Source organism: Macrotis lagotis, chromosome 2 (assembly GCF_037893015.1).
Source record: "Macrotis lagotis isolate mMagLag1 chromosome 2, bilby.v1.9.chrom.fasta, whole genome shotgun sequence".
Classification (NCBI taxonomy): Eukaryota; Metazoa; Chordata; class Mammalia; order Peramelemorphia; family Peramelidae; genus Macrotis; species Macrotis lagotis.
In genome coordinates, this window is record NC_133659.1 from 157778346 (window position 1) to 157796765 (window position 18420).

At 37.9% G+C, this 18420-nt stretch overlaps 2 protein-coding genes across 9 annotated transcripts in view; one reads left to right on the forward strand and one right to left on the reverse strand.

The window, feature by feature from the left end:
• The window catches only part of DCAF8 (DDB1 and CUL4 associated factor 8), a 142136-nt gene that overhangs the window by 103858 nt on the left and 19858 nt on the right, over positions 1-18420 (forward strand). The gene's annotated exons all lie outside the window — the stretch shown is intronic.
• The window catches only part of LOC141513352 (sodium/potassium-transporting ATPase subunit alpha-2-like), a 57741-nt gene continuing 43335 nt past the window's right edge, over positions 4015-18420 (reverse strand). For 3 of the 6 annotated variants that reach the window (XM_074223086.1, XM_074223083.1, XM_074223087.1), the window contains 6 exons: positions 17698-17843; positions 16535-16665; positions 16321-16422; positions 7882-7982; positions 6733-6828; positions 4644-4727 (listed from right to left, as the gene is read on the reverse strand). In XM_074223086.1, coding sequence (XP_074079187.1) covers positions 6764-6828; positions 7882-7982; positions 16321-16422; positions 16535-16665; positions 17698-17843 — 545 coding nt within the window. In that variant the 3' untranslated portion in view covers positions 4644-4727; positions 6733-6763. Of the gene's footprint in view, positions 4349-4635; positions 4728-6732; positions 6829-7789; positions 7983-16320; positions 16423-16534; positions 16666-17697; positions 17844-18420 lie in introns of those variants that run through there. The other 3 variants (XM_074223084.1, XM_074223085.1, XM_074223088.1) reach the window with 3 other exon arrangements.

Sequence of the window (18420 nt, forward strand, 5' to 3'; positions counted from 1 at the left end):
ATGTGTGTGTGTGTGTGTGTGTGTGTGTGTGTGTGTGTGTGTGATCATGTTTGGTGAATGCCATAAATAGCAAATTCCAAGTCTCATTTTAAAGAAAGCATTAATCATATACAGAGTAAAGCTTCTGAAAAATCTCCAAGCAAGATTCTGTAAAATTCTTAATCCTGAAATACATTTTTCAACAGTTTTCAACACTCTCTCCTTGACATGAAATGCTGATTTTAGAGAATCTTCTTAAATTTCATTAATTTCCAATCCTCAGCAACATATAATATCATGTAAGCTACAATTATTTTCAAGTGGTCTGTTTGCTTATGTTTATATTGATCACTACAAGGTGAACTCACTAAGTGTTGCATGGACTGGCCTGTCTACTTGCCAGCTCTTCAAAGGGAGGAAGCATGGCACAGTGGAGGGAGGGCTGGCCCAGGGGGCATATCCTGGCTCTGCCACTTCCTGCATGACATTGGGTAAATCTTTGAACCTCTCTAGGACTCCCTTTCCTCAAATGGACCATATATAGGAAGATTTTTGTCAACTTCTCCATGTTCTTTGTCTTCCAAAGGAGAATCTGAAAATTGACTTTCATTTAGCTGCAATTTCTTTATATTTTCTGGCTTTCTTTAAAGTGAGAATGTCAATATGGCTATGATTTAGCTTTGAGACTTTGCCTGGGGCATATCTTCCTGGATTGGACAGAAAACAACTCCTTAGTCCAGGCCCCCAAGACTTTAACTCATCTATTCATCCACAAGTATCCCAGAGTCTAGCCAAGGTAGGCATCTTTCCATCAACCTAGAATGAATATATATATATATATATATATATAACCCCCTCCCACTGAGGGAACAATAATTAACTCAACTTTAGTACTGTTATGGAGAGCATGATAATCTACTATCCTATGGATCCATTCATAATCTCTGAGAATGTTTAAAGCAGGGATTTCTAATCTGGGATCTGTTAAGTTTTATAAAAAAAATTTAGATAACCATATTTCAATATAATTGGTTTCCTTTAATCTTATGTGTTAATTTTATGAATTTAAAAATATTATTCTCAGAAGAGGCACATAAGCTTCATTCACCAGACTGCCAATGGAATCTATTATATAAAAAAAGCTTAAATACCCTTGGTTTAGAATAAAGCTTCCTTTCCTGGCCATAGCTCCTTGATATGATTTTTTCTTCTGGAGAATATAAACTGATTTGGGTAGTGACTGCCTAATTTTTGTATTGTGTATCCACAGTTTTTGGCACATAGTAGGCACTTAATACATTGTTAAGGTCAATAAGAAGAATATTGATCAAATGAGTCTCCCTAGTTCATTTGATGAAATTATGGGATGTAGGGGACAGTTATAAGATATGAGATGTTAAGGTTTTACACCTTTCAGACTTTGAGTAGTTGCATTTTTACCTGGTAAAAGTATGAGAATTTGAGAAAATTGTGGCTGATTCAGAAAGTTGTGATTATAGCCAAACTGGGATTCAGCCCAATCCTAGTTTATAAAGGAATGGTAAAGGAGCAAGTATACTTTTTCTGCTTCTTTAGGAGGAATGAAGAAGTCTCTCCATCAGTGTGATGGAATGATTATCCAATAATTAGTTGAGGGATCAGTCATTAAGGAAGGGGAAGAGGGGGGAAGGAGCCTTTAAAAAGCAGATTATTTACTTCCATATATTCATTTGGGGGGGATATTTTATTTATTTTTCCATCTACATAGAATGGTAGTTTTTCTTTTTTTTTTAATGGTAGTTTTCAACAATCATTTTTTTTTAGGTTTTTTTTGCAAGGCAAATGGGGTTAAGTGGCTTGCCCAAGGCCACACAGGTAGGTAATTATTAAGTGTCTGAGGCCATATTTGAACTCAGGTCCTCCTGACTCCAGGGCGGTGCTCTATTCACTGTACCACCTAGCTGCCCCAAATAATCAGTTTTTTAAATCATGTTTGTTAGCCTATAATCTACAAAAGGGTTGGCAATACTCTTGAATGTCAAAGACCCCTCATGGAACTCATTCAAGACTTATATGCCCTCGGAAGAGTGTGTGTTTCTGGGGGTGGCAATCAATTCTGATTGGTTAATAAATAATGAGAATTAATATTATAATGAGAGGTAGATCTGTTCTAATAAGGGGTTGGGGGGATATGACTTTGATCAGGTCATTTACTTTCAAATAACCCCCAGTCTTGGGTGACCTAGATAAAGAATCTACCCCCTTGCCTAAACTTGTCAAGTGCTAAGTACCTGAATTTACCTTAAATTCTTTGATTTTCTAGTTGGGTGAGGCAACAACCACACCTAGATAAGATAGGCAAGGTAGGGTAAATTTTTGGGAAACAGAGATCTCTTCAGTAAGTTTTTAATAATCATTTCTCTCAGCAAATACCCAGTTCTTGGGATGCCATGTCTCCTTGCCTGTTCCTTAGTTGTTTCTCCAAGAATGCAGAGATAGGGGAGAGAAGATTTCAGGATAGCAATTTGACTAGTAGGATATGCTCCTCTCAACAGAGAATAGACTCAAAGAGTCCAGCTCTGAAATTAAACTGAATTGTGGAGAGTAGGTCCAGGCAATCCAGTGGAACAAGCTGACCAATAGAAACACTGAGACCCAGAGGAAGCAGGGTGAGGATACCGTAAGACACAAAGTTTCCCTTCATGCCTCTCTACTAATGCCTTCCTCCTATTGAGTGTACCTCAGATGTATGGGGAGATGTTAGCATCCAGTGTTCTTCCTAAGCCATTTCAGTAAAGGTTGTTTGAGCTGTGTTTTTTGATTATTAATGGTAAAAAAATTGGTAGGGTCTTGTGAGCTATGGTTGTAGCAGTGTGAATCTAGAGAATATCTTGAACCTACAAGATCCAATGAGTGAGGGCAGGTTGGGTGGGGTAGCAGGAAAGGGTGCCACAAAATTATAAAAGATTGATCTCTTGAAGTAAAATAAGTTACTGTTAACACTTTGAATATTAGAGTACCATCTAACATTTGTTTAAAATGATCTAAAATGGCCTATTTAATTATCGTACCACTCTTGCCTATCTTTTGTTTTTACCATAGAAATGGAAGGGAGCAATAAAGGACCGAAGACCATTTTGGATTTAAATGTTTCATGGCTTGCTTTGGTCAAAAAAAATTAATCTAATTTTTAACACTCCTGGTGATGAACCTTTAAGCATAGTGGGTTCAGGGGGAGCCTCACTGTACTTAGAGTAACTGTTAAGAAAGCCAATAGAATCTTTGCTGGGACCACACTTGGGAGTCTGGACAGTTTGGTGGAAAAGGCCAGACAATGTTCTGGTTAAGCCTTTGAAAATTCTTACCACCTTCATGCTAAAATAAGAGTCTGAATTAAGACTTTTGTTGAGTAGAGTATCTTAAATTTTCATGGTTTTTTAGGGTTTGCAAGACACTTTTATATACTTTTTCTAATTGGATGTTCACAGCAGTCCTATGGGGTAGATAGTACAAATACCATTAGCTCCACTTACAATAGTCACAAAGTCATTAAATATTAGAATTGCACTTTTAAGGATAGGGTTTTTATACTCATTGTTGTCCTTTGTTCTTGAATACCACCATGTCAACAGGGAGGTGATGGATGTGAATTTAGTTTGAATCTGGGGGAGGGTGTCCTTTGCAAAGTCATTAGTTTCACTTTCTTCTCTAGAGTCATCTAGGTCCAGTGGCCAGATATGGATCAGGACCACTGAAGATGATCCTGGATGTGAGGCAATCAGGATTAAGTGACTTGCCCAGGATCACATAGCTAGTTAATATCAATCATCTGAGGTTATATTCAAACTCAGGTCCTTCACTCTTGTGCTCTATCCACTAACTGCCCTTTCTCACTCATATACAGTTCTTCCTAACTCTTCTCAAGTGAGACCCTTGGGATGTTCTGATTAGGCCACACCTCCTTCTATATGTCAGTTTTCTTTTTTGTCCCTGAAGGACTCCCTTGGATTAGACAAAAGAAAAAAAAAAGAAGACAGAGACTTGGAATGATTGCAGTATGGTAAAACTTTTATTCTCTAGTCTATAGTGCAACATTTTTCCTGTATTCTCTCCATCAGTTGAAATTTGTCATATTTACTCCTCTCACACTTTGCCTAAATTATTTTAGTTCCCTTCCCATCTTAATCCTCCCCATGCAGGGATTCCCTGCTTTCTCTCCCCAATCCTAACTATTTCTTGATTTGAACAAGACACTAACCTCTGCCTAACCAGTACTCATGAGCCATCAACCCACCCTCTACCCCCTCCACTTCCAAGAGCATCCATTCTGTGTCCAGTGCATGGTGTCTTCTCTGCTGTGCTCAGTAGTATGTCTCTCTCTCCACCCAACCTATTAAAGAGAGAAAGCCAGGGTTAACTGGGTTAGCTGTGACTCTTCTAGGCAGCTTGGGTCAACAATGATTGCTCTGGAAGAGCAAGACAGAAGCACGAAATAGGCTTTTGGCCTAAGAGACTGGGGCCACAAGACATTGAAGTATGTGTGCTAGTATGTGTGTTATGGTATAGTAGACTGCATCTGATAAGAATGATGTTAGGTTGAAGGACCTGAGGCAACAAGTCTTATAATTAGGGGACTGCAAAACAATGGAGCAGGGTTAGGTCTAGGGGAAAACTTACCACCAGGTCTGTGCCGTATGAAATATTTTCGGATCTCATCATAGAAAAGAATAAGAAAAGAGTAGGGCAAGGCACAGAGCCACCACTTTGGTCTGTGGGAAACAAGAGAGTCATTAATAAGGTGGAAAATGATATATGGACACCCATACACCGAGGTTATCATAAGAGTGAGGAAAGCACAGGGATACTGGTACTTTTATGGGACAAAAGAAACACTGAGAATCTCTTCATGGCCCAGTGCAATAGCTCAAATCTAGAAGTTACAGACAACTATCCTTTTCACACCCCCTTGATCTGGAAAATCTATGTAAAATTTTTTGGGCCTATCTTCATACCAGAGAAGAAATCTGAATTATTATGCTATTTAAAATTAAAATATATTGATATTATACAGTATTAAAAGTACTTTACATATGTGAGTCAAAGAGAAATTTGTTTTTACTTCAACAAGTACTCAAATTTTGATTTTACTTTAAATTATATTAATAGATTATATAATTATAATATATAGTAACTATTAAAAACAGTACCAATGAGGAAGAATAATCTGAATATAACATCCTTAAAACTCGACTCCAGGGAGGGCTAGGTGGCACAGTAGATAAAGCACTGGCCCTGGAGTCAGGAGTACTTGGGTTCAAATCCAGTCTCAGACACTTAATAATTACCTAGCTGTGTGGTCTTGTGCAAGCCACTTAACCCTGTTTTGCCTTGCAAAAACCTAAAAAAAAACCTCTACTCCAAAGCTTCACCATGGCATAGAAAGTGACCTTGGGACCACAAAGGCTATGCAGGAAAGGTTGCATGTATGATCACAACCACAGAACTTTAGAGTTAAAAGTGATTTCAGTGGTCATCCAGTCCAAACTAGTCCTGGCTAAGTAAAGATGCTCTTCTCCACCCTTTCCAATCACTTTCTCTCCTGGTGACCTGCCCAGATCCCATGGGTCTCCTGGACATTCTGAGCAGATGGCTCCCAAATCTAGACAGACAGCCCTAGTCTCACTGTATATCTCCAATTGAATATTTCAAACTAGATGTTATGTGGGAATCTTGAATTTAACATATCCAAAACTGAACTATATACTATCTTTCTTTCTAAAAACCTCTTCATTTTCTGACCTTATTATCTGGAGGAGAGAGACCCCATCACCCATGTATTTATTCAGGTTTGCAACTTCAGTGAAGTTGTCTATTTCTGTCTAGAAGTTGACTGACATGAACCAAGAGTAACTAGAAGTTATACTAGAATTTTCACTTTCAATCATCCCACATATGCAACCATTTGCAGTCATGTTTCTCCAAACATTTGTCCCCTTCCAATCACATGGTTACCATCCCATCACCTCTCTCATGGATTATGGCGAAAAGCCTCCTAATTGAGCTCCTTGCCTCAAGTCTCTCCAATTCATTTTTTTTTTTTTTTAGTTTTTGCAAGGCAATGGGGGTTAAGTGGCTTGCCCAAGGCCACACAGCTAGGTAATTATTAAGTGTCTGAGGTCAGATTTGAACTCAGGTACTCCTGACTCCAGGGCCGGTACACTGTCCACTACACAACCTAGCCACCCCTCTCCAATTCATTTTTATTTTTGTCAAAGGGACTAACCATGTCGTTAATCAATAAACTTTAAGGATTTCTTGCTTCCAGAATTAAATTTGGACTGTTCCTTTTAACCTTTATAGCCTTTAAAACCTGACTTCAACCAGTCTTTCCAACTTATATATTAGTCCCCTTCTTGCACTACAAAGTCTAGCTAAACTGTCCTTGCTTTTCTACATATTTTATGTATATTTATTTACACATGTTTTCTTTTCCAATAGAATGTAAGTTCCTTAAAGGTAAAGGTTTTTTCATTTTTGTCTTTGTATCTCCAGCACCTTTCATAGTGCCTAATCTATATAAGGTACTCAGTAAATACTTATTGATTTATTGATAAGTGGACAACCATTCACTGAAGATTTGTAATAAGAGGAAACCAATTACTTCGCTGGGTAAATTTTTCCTGATATTGACTCTAAATTTTGTTTTTGCAACTTCTACCCTTTGCTTCCGTTTCTGCCCTTTGGACCAAACAGAACATATATAAAGCTTCTTACATATAACAGCTCTTCATATACTTGACTATGGCTATCTCGTTCCTCTTTTGTATTTTCTCCTCCAGGTTTTATCCCTCAATTTCTTCAGCTGAACTACTTAAGAATCATCACCATTCCAGTTGCTCTGATTAAGGTATTAACATGTCATTCATAAAGTGTAGGCTAATAATATATGAAACAAAAAAGTTTAAAAATCTATACTATCCAGAATTGGATACAATATTCCAGTTGTAGTCTGCCTATAGTAGTTCATTATTTCTAGAAATTATGCTTTAGACTGCAACCCAAGATCACATTAACTCTGGCTGTCATAATCACACTGCTGATTCACTCACTTGAGCTTGAAGACCACCAAAACACCCAGATTTTTTCAGACTATCTAAACATTTCTTCACCCCACTACTATCAATCCTGAACTTGTGAAGGTGATTTATAAACCTGGAATATAAAACTGCCTATATCACTATTAAATTTCAGCCTACTAAATTCAGTCAAGATCATTTTTGATCTTGACAGTTATCCAACATGTTATCTCTCCCATCTTTCTAACTGCAAATATGATAAGCATGTACCATTATTTGTAGAGTTATTCAAGTCACTGATGCTGACTAGTGCCAAGTAACTCCTCCTACCAAGATGTTAACCATTTAATAATTATTCTGAGTTGTCATTCACTAGTTCCAACCCCATCTAAAGTGTATTATTGTACAATCTACATCTCTCCAATTTCTCTTCAAGAATAACATGACATACTTTGTTAAAAGCTCTACTAAAATCTAGGTAAATTATATCTAGGGTATTCTTCCTTAACTATCCTTAATTACTTTAACTCCTTACACTACTAGTTTAATGTCCATGTCAAAAAAAGTGAATAATGTTAGTCTGGCATGATTAATTTTTGATGAAGTCAAGCAGACTTTTTGCAGTATTTCCCCACTTAGATTTCACAAACTGGTTCTTTAATGGTCTGTTCTAGAATTTTTCTAGGACTAGAAGCCAGCTCTTTGACCTATAGTGTAAAAGCTCTGGTCTCTTTCTTTTGTTTTTTGAAAATTTGAGACTTGCACTTCTATTTTTCATGATCTTTCAAATATTACTGACTGTAAATTAGCAATCATATCTGCCAGTTCAATCAGTATCTAAGGATACGAGATCCATTTAGGCCAGGTGAGTTGAATTCATCAAGGGCAACTAGGTGCTCTCTTACTAACTCCTTATTTTGCTTTTGTGGTTCTAGAGAAAAGATCATTCTAGGTAAAGAAAATAGAAAAATTAGAATGAGCAGCACTTCCTCCATTATTTGTCATTTTCATCCCATCCACATTAAGCAATAGTTCTATCCCTTCTAAACTTTTCTCTCCCAATTTAGATAAAAAATTAAACCCTTTGTGTCCTGAGCTTCAGTCACCACTCTGTTTATTCACATCTTTTACATTCCTGATATTAGTTTTACAGATCTTTGCCCATATTCATATTCATTTACTCATACCCATATTTATCCTGCCTGCTGTCCTTGCTTATAGAAAATTCTTTTTAAAATCTTAAGTTGGTTGTTGAGTTCTGTGTATTAACATCTTCAAACAGCTATTGTTTCTCTTCCCCCTTCCCCAACTGGAAATGTTTTCCTTTGTGTCTTCAGAATTTTAATTCCTGAGCACTTTCCATTTTTTCGGCTGACTTTCAGTCCATAGGATCCTACTTACTTTTTCTACACATCTTTCCTCAAATCTAGGAGACATGGTAGACTAAAGGCAAATGTCTTCTCCTCTCTCAAAACTCTAGGAATAGTCACTTCCCTCAAAGTTCTTATTTTTCCTCTCCAGAAATCAATTCCTCCCTATTAGTGAGAATCAGCTCCAGATAAAATCCCCGCTTATTACTCCATTTTTTGAAGAATAAAATAATTATTAAGGCAAGTCAAGAAGTTAATAGTTGTTCTGTTAGAGGGAGTTCCAGCACATGCATGGTTAATTTGAAGACTATCATCAATATACACTATGCCTCTGTTTTGTGGTATTTCCCAAGTTGCTCCTTTCTGAAATACATGCCAATGATAAAATCACATCTATCTCTTCCTCCAGGTATCTTTACTCAAATGTTCTGCATTATTCTACTCTTGGGTTTCCTTATGTAATGTTTAAATACTAAATTTTTTTTAAATCAGTTCTGTTTCTTTAGAATAAGTTAGGTTCAGAGTCATAATACTTTGACTGTGATGTTTCCTTCCATCAAATATCAATGATACCAATAATATCAAATTTAGCTTCTCCTATTAGTTCCCCTAGTTCATCTTGCTTTGGATATGTGAGGTTATGGTTTTAATACTACTTGGATTTCATTGTCTATGATATTGAGAGTCTTAACTTCTTTTCTTTATTGTAATCTAAAGAATCTAGTTTTTTAGTTATACAAAGTCACTTATCTCTCATTTTTATTCTTTTAAGTTAAAATCTTTTTTGATTAGGACTGTAAGACCCTCTTCAAATAATTCTTTTTAAGTTTTTGCTAGGTAATTTCTATCTCTCACTAGGAATCTGTTATCTGTAAATTTTAAGCTATGTTCCATAGTTTTAATTTCCATTCTTGAATGTTTTCTTGGTAAATAATTAAAATAAATTTTCCAAATAAATTTTTCTATGTTTCTCAGTGTGATCTCAGTGATAGTATCTATTTTCTTTCTTTTTTTTGTGAAGCAAGGGATTAAGGGACTTGCCCAAGGTCACACAACTATTTTCTATTTTCTAAGGACCAGCCTATTTAAGTATGGAGAACCTGATCACTGGTAGGTTGGCCAGTAGGTAATGAATTCATTGGGCATGACAATTCATAAATCAAAGAAAAATATGAAATGACCATTAGTGTTCTTTTTTTACTTGGATGATCACAAAGTAGCAGAAACAACAGAGTGTGTTATTGACACTGAAAAATGGGAACTTGGTAAAATGACATCAAAAGATGATCATGTTTCTTAATAGGTTTAAAGTCTATGGGGCGGCTAGGTAGCACAGTGGATAGAGCACTGGCCCTGGAGTCAGGAGTACCCGAGTTCAAATAAGGCATCAGACACTTAATAATTATCTAGCCGTGTGGCCTTGGGCAAGCCACTTAACCCCACTGGCTTGCAAAAAAACTAAAAAAAAACCCCAAAACCAAACAAACAAAAAAAGTTTATTGTCACATTGAGATGAAAAGACTTAGAAACCTCTTTGCCAAGAAAAGAAATAGAATAACCAAGAACTGGTTCATAATATAAACTCATTCATGAAACTCATGGAGAAGATTATGATCATTATTGTCTCATTTAAGCAATCAGGATTAGAGGAAAAAAACAAATTTAGAGAAAATTTGGAAGTGATCCAAATAAGTCTCATCCTCTGAGAGCATTTAAGAATCAAACTCAATACCCTGAAGAGATGATGAAAAAGGGTAAAAACATCACTTGTACAAAAATATTCATAGCAGCCCTGTTTGTGGAGGCAAAGAATTGGAAATCAAGTAAATGTCCTTCAATTGGGGAATGACTTAGCAAACTGTGGTATATGTATGTCATGGAACACTATTCTTCTATTAGAAACTAGGAGGGACAGGAATTCAGGGAAGCCTGGAGGGATTTGCATGAACTGATGCTGAGTGAAATGAGCAGAACCAGAAAAACACTGTACATCCTAACAGCAACATGGGGGTGATGATCAACCTTGATGGACTTGCTTATTCCATCAGTGCAATAATCAGGGACAATTTGGGGCTATCTGTGATGGAGAATACCATCTGTAGCCAGAGAAAGAATTGTGGAGTTTGAACAAAGACCAAGGACTATTACCTTTAATTTAGGTTTTTTTGTTTTTTTTTTTTTTGGCAAGGCAATGGGGTTAAGTGGCTTGCCCAAGGCCACACAGCTAGGTAATTATTGTCTGAGGTCAGATTTGAACTCAGGTACTTCTGACTACAGGGCCAGTGGTCTATCCACTGTGTCACCTAGCTGCCCTTATTACCTTTAATTTAGAAAAAAACCCTGATATTTTATTGTCTGATCTTGCTATCTCCTATATTTTATGTTTCTTCCTTAAGGATATTATTTCTCTCTCATCACACTTAATTTGGATCAATGTATACCATGGAAACAATGTAAAGACTGGCAAATTGCCTTCTGTGGAGGGTGGGGGGAGGGAAGTAAGATTAGGGGAAAATTGTAAAACTCAAAATAAATAAAATCTTTTAAAAAAAAGAAACTCAAATAAAGACATCAAAACAGATGAAAAAACAGAAAAGATCTGTCAAGATAATTGAAAAAAATTACATTGATGACAAAATTCCCACATTTAGAGTTGACAACATAGTTTTCAATATGCAGTATTAAGAGTAGAAATACTACTAAAGTAAAACAAAGATGGATACCAAACACTTATCAGAGAAATCTGATTCAAAGATGGGAAGAACCCTTGTCTTAGACAACACAGAGGAGGTCTAATTCTGAAGGAGATAGTTTTGAGGGAATTGAAATGTCAATTATTATTTTTTTCCAGAGGCATTTGGAGGGGCATGCAGTTAGTGTCTGAAACTGGATCTGAACTCAGGTCCTTCTGACTCCAGGATAGGTGTTCCATCCACTGAGTCACTTAGCTGTCCCTCATGCAAAGTATTCTTTCAAAGGTTTTGGTAAAAATAGAAAAAATTAAGCATATGAGTCTGTATGTCGATGCTGACATTTTGTCGATGCTGACATTTTGTTGATTTCCTTTTTTAGTAGTAATAACATTTATGATTTTTTTTCCCATACATTTGGAAGTTTTGCTTTTCTTAAACAACTTAAAAGTTGAGACCTGGGGGTAGGTAGATGGTGAGGTGGATGCAGTACCTATTTGGGAGTCAGAAGGATCTAATTTCAGTTTTGGCCTCAGACATTTAATACTTACCTAGCTGTGTGACTTTAGGCTAATCACTTAACCCCATTGTCTTACAAAAACAAAAACAACAAAAAAAGCTTATACAAATGGTATTCCAGTATTGGGATGTCCAGAAGACCATGACATCAGGGAGGTGATGCCATGACAAGCACATGAATTAGATTTCAGTGAGGGGTGTTACTGTGCTATGTCACCAGCCTTACTTTCTCCTCTAGAGCCCATGGGTCCAGTAGCCAGATATGAATCAGGAAGACTGGAGATGGGCTCTGGATGGGAGGCAATCAGGGTTAATGGACTTGCCCAAGGTCATCTAGTGTCAAGTGTCTGAGGTTGGATTCAAATTTCCATCCTCTTGACTTCTAGGCCAGTGCTTTATTCCACTATACCACCTAGTTGCTGGGGGAGAGGAAGAAGAATCAGATTGACAGAATAGCAAGACAGAGGAATGAGCTCCCTTCCCAGCTTCCCCCAAAGAGATTCTGATGGAGAAATCAAAGAAAAAAGTCACAGTGAGTCACTTTTACAGCCTGCTGCCATAAGGAAACAGAGGTCTATAGACTCTGGGAATTTGTTTTTTTAGGAGTGGCCCCATGGAGCATTCCAGTATAGGGAGAGGCTGTGTGCTAGGACAAAAAGAAGTCCCACACCCATTCCAAGGCATAGTAGGTTGTGGGAACAGGTGGTTTTGTTGGTCACTACCAGCCTTGTAGGTCATAGATCCACAACTGACTGTGGAAGGAGGCCTATACTCAAGGGTGGCATACTAGGCAAAGAGGAAGATGTTCAAAAGCAAATAATGGCAGTGTGACTCTGGTTCCAGAAGAGTACGGTTTCAGTTTCAACTTTAATCCAGGAGTCAGCAAATCATTATGATCCTGTGGGCTATACAAAAATAGGCAGGATTTAGACTAGATTTGACCTCATAGACTATTCTTTGTTTAATCCTTTCTTATCCCAGGACTAAGCAGAACAGAAATCCCAGACTAAAAGTGAGGTTTTGATTCTGTGGCCTCAGAACTAGCAGAACTTATTAGATGACTGGTGGAACTGAGTCCAAAAGTAGAACTCAGACCAGGAAGGCAAAAATCAGACTTTGTTTTGGATTAGACCACATTAGGAGCACTGAAAATTTGCAAGTCCCTAACCTGAGCTGTTCCAGGAATAATACAACACTCAAATCCTCAAAAAAAAAAACAACACAGCAATAGGGCTAGCCCAGACCTTTTTTCCAGAAGTTGGAAGAGTCAAGTTCTAGCAACAAGTCCAAAAATCAGGAAGAAGGCTGAAAGGAGGAGCAAAAAACCAAAACAACAAAAAACAAAATGGATAGAATTGAACTATAAAACACTATCATGGTGACAGGGATGATTAAGACATAAACTCAAAAAGAAGAGGATAACTCCAAACCATCAACAAGCAAAGCCTCAAGGAAAATCACAGCTTGGGCACGAATTCAATTAGAATTCCTGGAAAACATGAAAAAAAGTGTTTTTGAAAAATAAAAATATTTTTGTCAATTAAATGAAGAGTTCTAAAAGAAAAAAACTGGCAAGAGAAATGAGAGCTATGGAAGAAAGAATTAGAAAGGGAATTAACAAGCCTGCTGTAAAGGTACAGACTTTGCCCAAGCAAGACTCCATGAAATTTAGAATGAACCAAATATAAATCAACAACTGCATGAGACAAGAAGAAATAGTAAAACAAAGACAAAAGATTGAAGGAAAACAGAGAAGAGAATTTAAGACATCTCTCTCATAGCAAAAACAACTGAAATGGAAAATAGATCAAGGAGAAAAAACTTAAGATAAAATCATTGGGTTAAAGAAGAGCAAAGTGAAAATAGAAAGGATCCACTACCTCCTGAAAAGAAACTTCAGATGAAAACTTCAAGGAACATTATAGCCAAAATCCAGAACTTCCAGGTCTAAGAAAAAAAGTATTGTAAACAGAATAAAGAATTCAGGAGTTGAGGAGTCAAGGTCAAGATCACACTGATTTAGTAGCCACCACTCTCAGAAAATGAAGAGCTTGGAATATTATATTCGAGAAGGCAAAGGACACAGGCTTACAGACAAGAGTAATTTACCCAGAAAACTGACAATAATCCTACAGGGAGGAGAATGAAACTTCCTATATTATTCCTAATGAAAGGACAAGTGCTATATAGAAACTTCAAAGTTCAAACATAGGAGTTAAGAGAAATACAAAAAGGTAAGCATAGATGATGATGGACTAAGCAAAGATAAACTGCTTGCATTCTAATATGGGAAGATGAAACATGTCTTCTTTGAACCCTATCATCTTTAGGAGTCATAGAAGAAATCTAATTCTACAAGACCATGTAATGATTCTATTATTTTGAAGATATTAAGACAAGAAAGGAAAGAGATAGGCTCCACTACAGGTGGGGAGAAAGAAAAGGAAGACTAGGGTAAATTTTCTCATATAATAAGGGTTTACAAGTAGACATCTATGCAAATAGGGAAGAGGGGGTAGAGAAAAGAGGCTGACATAGGAATGAATATGACCTGAAGAGATAAAAGTAGGATAGAATACATACATACACACAGAATTGGGTAGAGAAATACATTTCGCTCAACAGGGAAATAGTAGAGAATGGGAGAAGGGGTGATTAAAGGAATCATAGATTCAGGGAGGGATTAGTCCTAAGCAAAACAATATATAGAAATATTAACAATTCTTTCTGAGGTGGCAAAGAATAGGAATCTGAGGGGATGTGCACAAATCAGGGACTTGTCAAATAAGTCACAGTATATAAATATAATGGCATACTGTTGTGCCATAAGAAGTGATGTTCAGTTTTAGAGAAACCTGGGAAGGTTTATATGAACTGATATAGAGTGAAGTAAACAGTATCAGGAGAACAATTTATACAATGGTGACATGATTAAGACAAGCATCTTTGGAATTATATTCTCTCATCTTTGTAATGATCAACCAAAATTCCAGAGACTGATGATGAAACATGCTACCTACCTCCCGAGAGAGGAGAAGGACTCATAGTATAGAATGAAACATTTATTTTTTTGGACATGGCCAAGACAGGAATTCATTTTGCTTGACTATATATGCTTTCAACAGGGGTTTTATTTTTCTTTCATTCTCAGTTAGAGGTTGGTTATGGGAGTGGACTAGGACTTAGAAAAGGCAATATTTGCTGATTTATAAAAGATATAAAAAATTTTAAAAATAATATCCCACAGCAAGCCACATCATTAAAGTCACATAATTCAATGAAAGTTAACAGAGAGCAGAGTGTGATGATACATGCCTATAATCTCTGCCACCAGGAAAACTGAAGCTAGTGAACTACTTGAATTTGAGAGTTCTGCATTGCAATAGCTATGGCAGGATCTATCACAAAGGGGACAATTAGATGAAGCAGAGGAATAGAGGGCCCAGGCCTGGAGTCAGGAAGACTCATCTTCTTTAGTTCAAATTTGCCCTCTGACATTTATTGGTTGTGTGACGCTGGGCAAGTCACTTAACCCTGTTTGCCTCAGTTTCCTCATATGTAAAATGATCTGGAGAAGAAAACCCCCCCAAACCCAAATAGAGTCACAAGGAGTCAGACACGACCAAACAGCAACACATGCTAAATGCCAGGGATACAAAGAGAGACAAAAAGTAGTTCCTATCCTTAAGAAGCTTATAATCCAATGAGGGAAGTGACATGCAAGGGACTACATGCCAAACAAGCTATCTACAGGATAAATAGGAATTAATTAAAAGAGGAAAAGCACTAGAATTATGAAATTCAGAAGGGCTAGGAAAACTTCTTGTAAAAGGTGGGATTCCTTCCTTGTTTTTTCCTATGCTTAACAACCTAAACTTAAGCTACAAGAAGCAGCATGTGGAACAGTGGAAAGGAGGCTAGGCTTGGACAGATCAAAATTCAAACCCTACCTTTGGCACTAACTAAATGACCATGAGAAAGCCACCTAATGTGTAAGTCTGAGTTGCATCAGTTGTAAAATAGAAATGAGAATGTATCATCTACCTTATAGGACTCATTTTGAGGATCAAGTGAGATAATCTATGTAGTGGACTTTGTGAGTCTTAAGGCACTCTCTAGTCATGACCAGTGCCTGCATTTGAACCGAGGTTCTCTGACACCCCATCCAGTTTTCTTGCCAAGTAGGTCTGTGTCTTCTGTGTGCTCAGCTAGCCCCTGTCTCTGTGATCCTGGGTCAGCCCCACTCAGAGGTGAGTCTCCTCTAGAACACTGATCCACTTCCCCCTAGCTTTCCCTGACTGAGGACTATAGGCTAGAGGTGAGCACATGTTTTGGGGGAACATATTCTCCTTTGCCAAAATTGTTGACAATGAATATATTGATTTCTGTTCATGTTGTTTCCCAGACAGAATCTGACGTCCTACTTGAGGCAAAAATTGTTTTAAGGTTGATGGTACTTAACATATAGTATGGTTAGAGATAGGGATCAAAGCTGTGCTTTCATGGGCTAGGGAATTCCCAGGGAAGAAATGTCTATCTGCTAACATAGTTTGGTACCTCAAGAGTCTTAAAGAAATTGCTTAGAATCCTGAGAACTTAAATGATTTGCTCAGGGTTACCCAGCCAGGTTCTGTCAGAGAACAGACACCTGAACTTGTCTTCCTTTCTTCCCCAAAGTTTCTTTTCCACCTTCCCCTTGATACTCACTTGAGTGGGTACATGCGAAGGGCAATATCCATGCCTGGGAAATAGGACAGAAAGGCTGCCAGTATTGTCTCTTCTATTAATGCAAACAGCAAGATTTTGTTCCTAGGAAGGAAAGGTGCATGAAGGATGAGGGGGCAATTCAGAGTCAGGTTTCCTGGGTCCTCCCCCTGGGCGAGGCCAGTAGTGTGGACAGCATGTATGGGGGGAAGCTTACTTCATTCCCTGATGGATGAGAGATTTTCGCCGGGTCTTGCAGACAATGAGATCGGTCCACTGCACCTCTACAATGCTGATGAAGAAGGCCGTTTGGCATGTAAACTCTATCACCTTCCGCTGCTCATAGGTCTGAGAAGAGGGCACAGTGAAGGTCAAGATCAGGAGGGACAGTGAAGTCACAGGGGAGAGGAGAGGAAAGTCTGAGAAGAGGGACGAGATCAGAGGGGAGGCAGGAAAGAGGGATTGGGTCTCACCTAAACAATGACTTCTAGGGTACTCCAAACCAGCTAAACAAGGATTACAGAAGTATGGGACATACATGGGTCTGGTCCTTAGGTCCAGGATTCCTAAATCTATTTTTAAACTTCTATAGGGCACCTCCAATTATCTGAAGTGGGGTGTGGGAAGGCAGTGAATTTGTTAAAAAAAAACTATTTTCCTTTAATTTAGAAAATAAATATATGTCATATAGTTTTCTTGAGGAGAAAGAGGATGTTCATACTTCAAATTAATAATAGGGGATCACTGGCATAGAAGAACAAAGTGACCCAACATGTAAATATGTACATATATTAAAATGTGTGTGTGTGTGTGTGTGTATTTCCCAAATATAGAAAATGGGGTGGGGGCTATGCTTTTACTCTACTGAGTTTCAGTTGATGGGTGGTCCCTATGGAGAGGCATCCTTTAGGTTCTGAGAAATTTGGGACATAGGATGTGAAGATTGGGATCCTGAGAGGCTAGACAGATTGCTGTGGAATTTTTATCTTATGATATCTGATGCCAGGAGAAGCAGCAGATGGATTTTAAAGGATGAAAACCCAAGGAGATGAGTTCTAGTGCTGAGCCCTGGAGTCTTGGCTGTAAGGTAAAGGGGGAAGAGCTAGCAGAGAGAAACTCCAATGACAAAGGGGAGAGAGATAGGACCTTCCACATCCAACAGAGCTAGAGCAGAGAATAAACAGTTGCCATTGACTTCAAGCAGCTCATTGAAAATAACTGAAGAATATTATAGAGATGTACTTGGGATTGAGGTCAGTTGGATGGGAGAGAATGGAGGAAAGAAATTCTTCCTATTGATCTCAATGCCCTTCCCCCCCACTCCTTCCCATCACTGGACCTCTCCTTATTCCTCTCCATCATTGTTTCTAGTTCACTCACCCACTCCTGTCCATAATCATCTTCCAGATCATTCAAATTATTATCATCCCAAAAAGGTCTGATGCCCACCAGGGTTTTGGGCTTGAAACCATTCTCAGCCAGGATCACAAAGTAAGAGAAGAAGCCAGCCATAGCCTGGATTATCCCTGTGAAAAAGTAGAGGAAAAGGATAGTGGTTTTGGTCTGAGAAGAAAAGAAGAGTCTAGACAGAGGACAGTAGGAAAAAGCATAGAGATTGAGGACCCTGGGTGCTAGTTTCTTTGGTGGGTACTCCAAGGAAATATGGAAGCTTCAGGAAAAACTCACTATTCCCTCAATTTGAATGACTCTTTAATCTTTATTTCATCCCTAATATTTTCCTAGATTTAGCCTCACTTTCTCCTTATTTTTCCACATTTAGTCAGTTTCTAAGTCTCCACTAAGTCTTTTTTTTGCAGTGTCTCTTTCCCTTCCCAGAGTCTCCCCCTCATTACCTCAAACCAGAACTATTAAGGTAGCTTCCTAGAGTTATCACTCTCTCCTGTCTCTCCACCTCTTCTCCTATGATCCATATCAAGTACATCATTCCTAGACCGTTCTTAAAATGCTACTTCTGTTCAGTTGTAAAACAGAATTGCTTCCCATGTCCTCTTGGATAAAGTTGAAACTCCTTAACCAAGCATTAAAGACCATCTATCACCTGGCTCTCCTCTTAGTTCCACCTTCTTTCCTGTGGAATCCCCC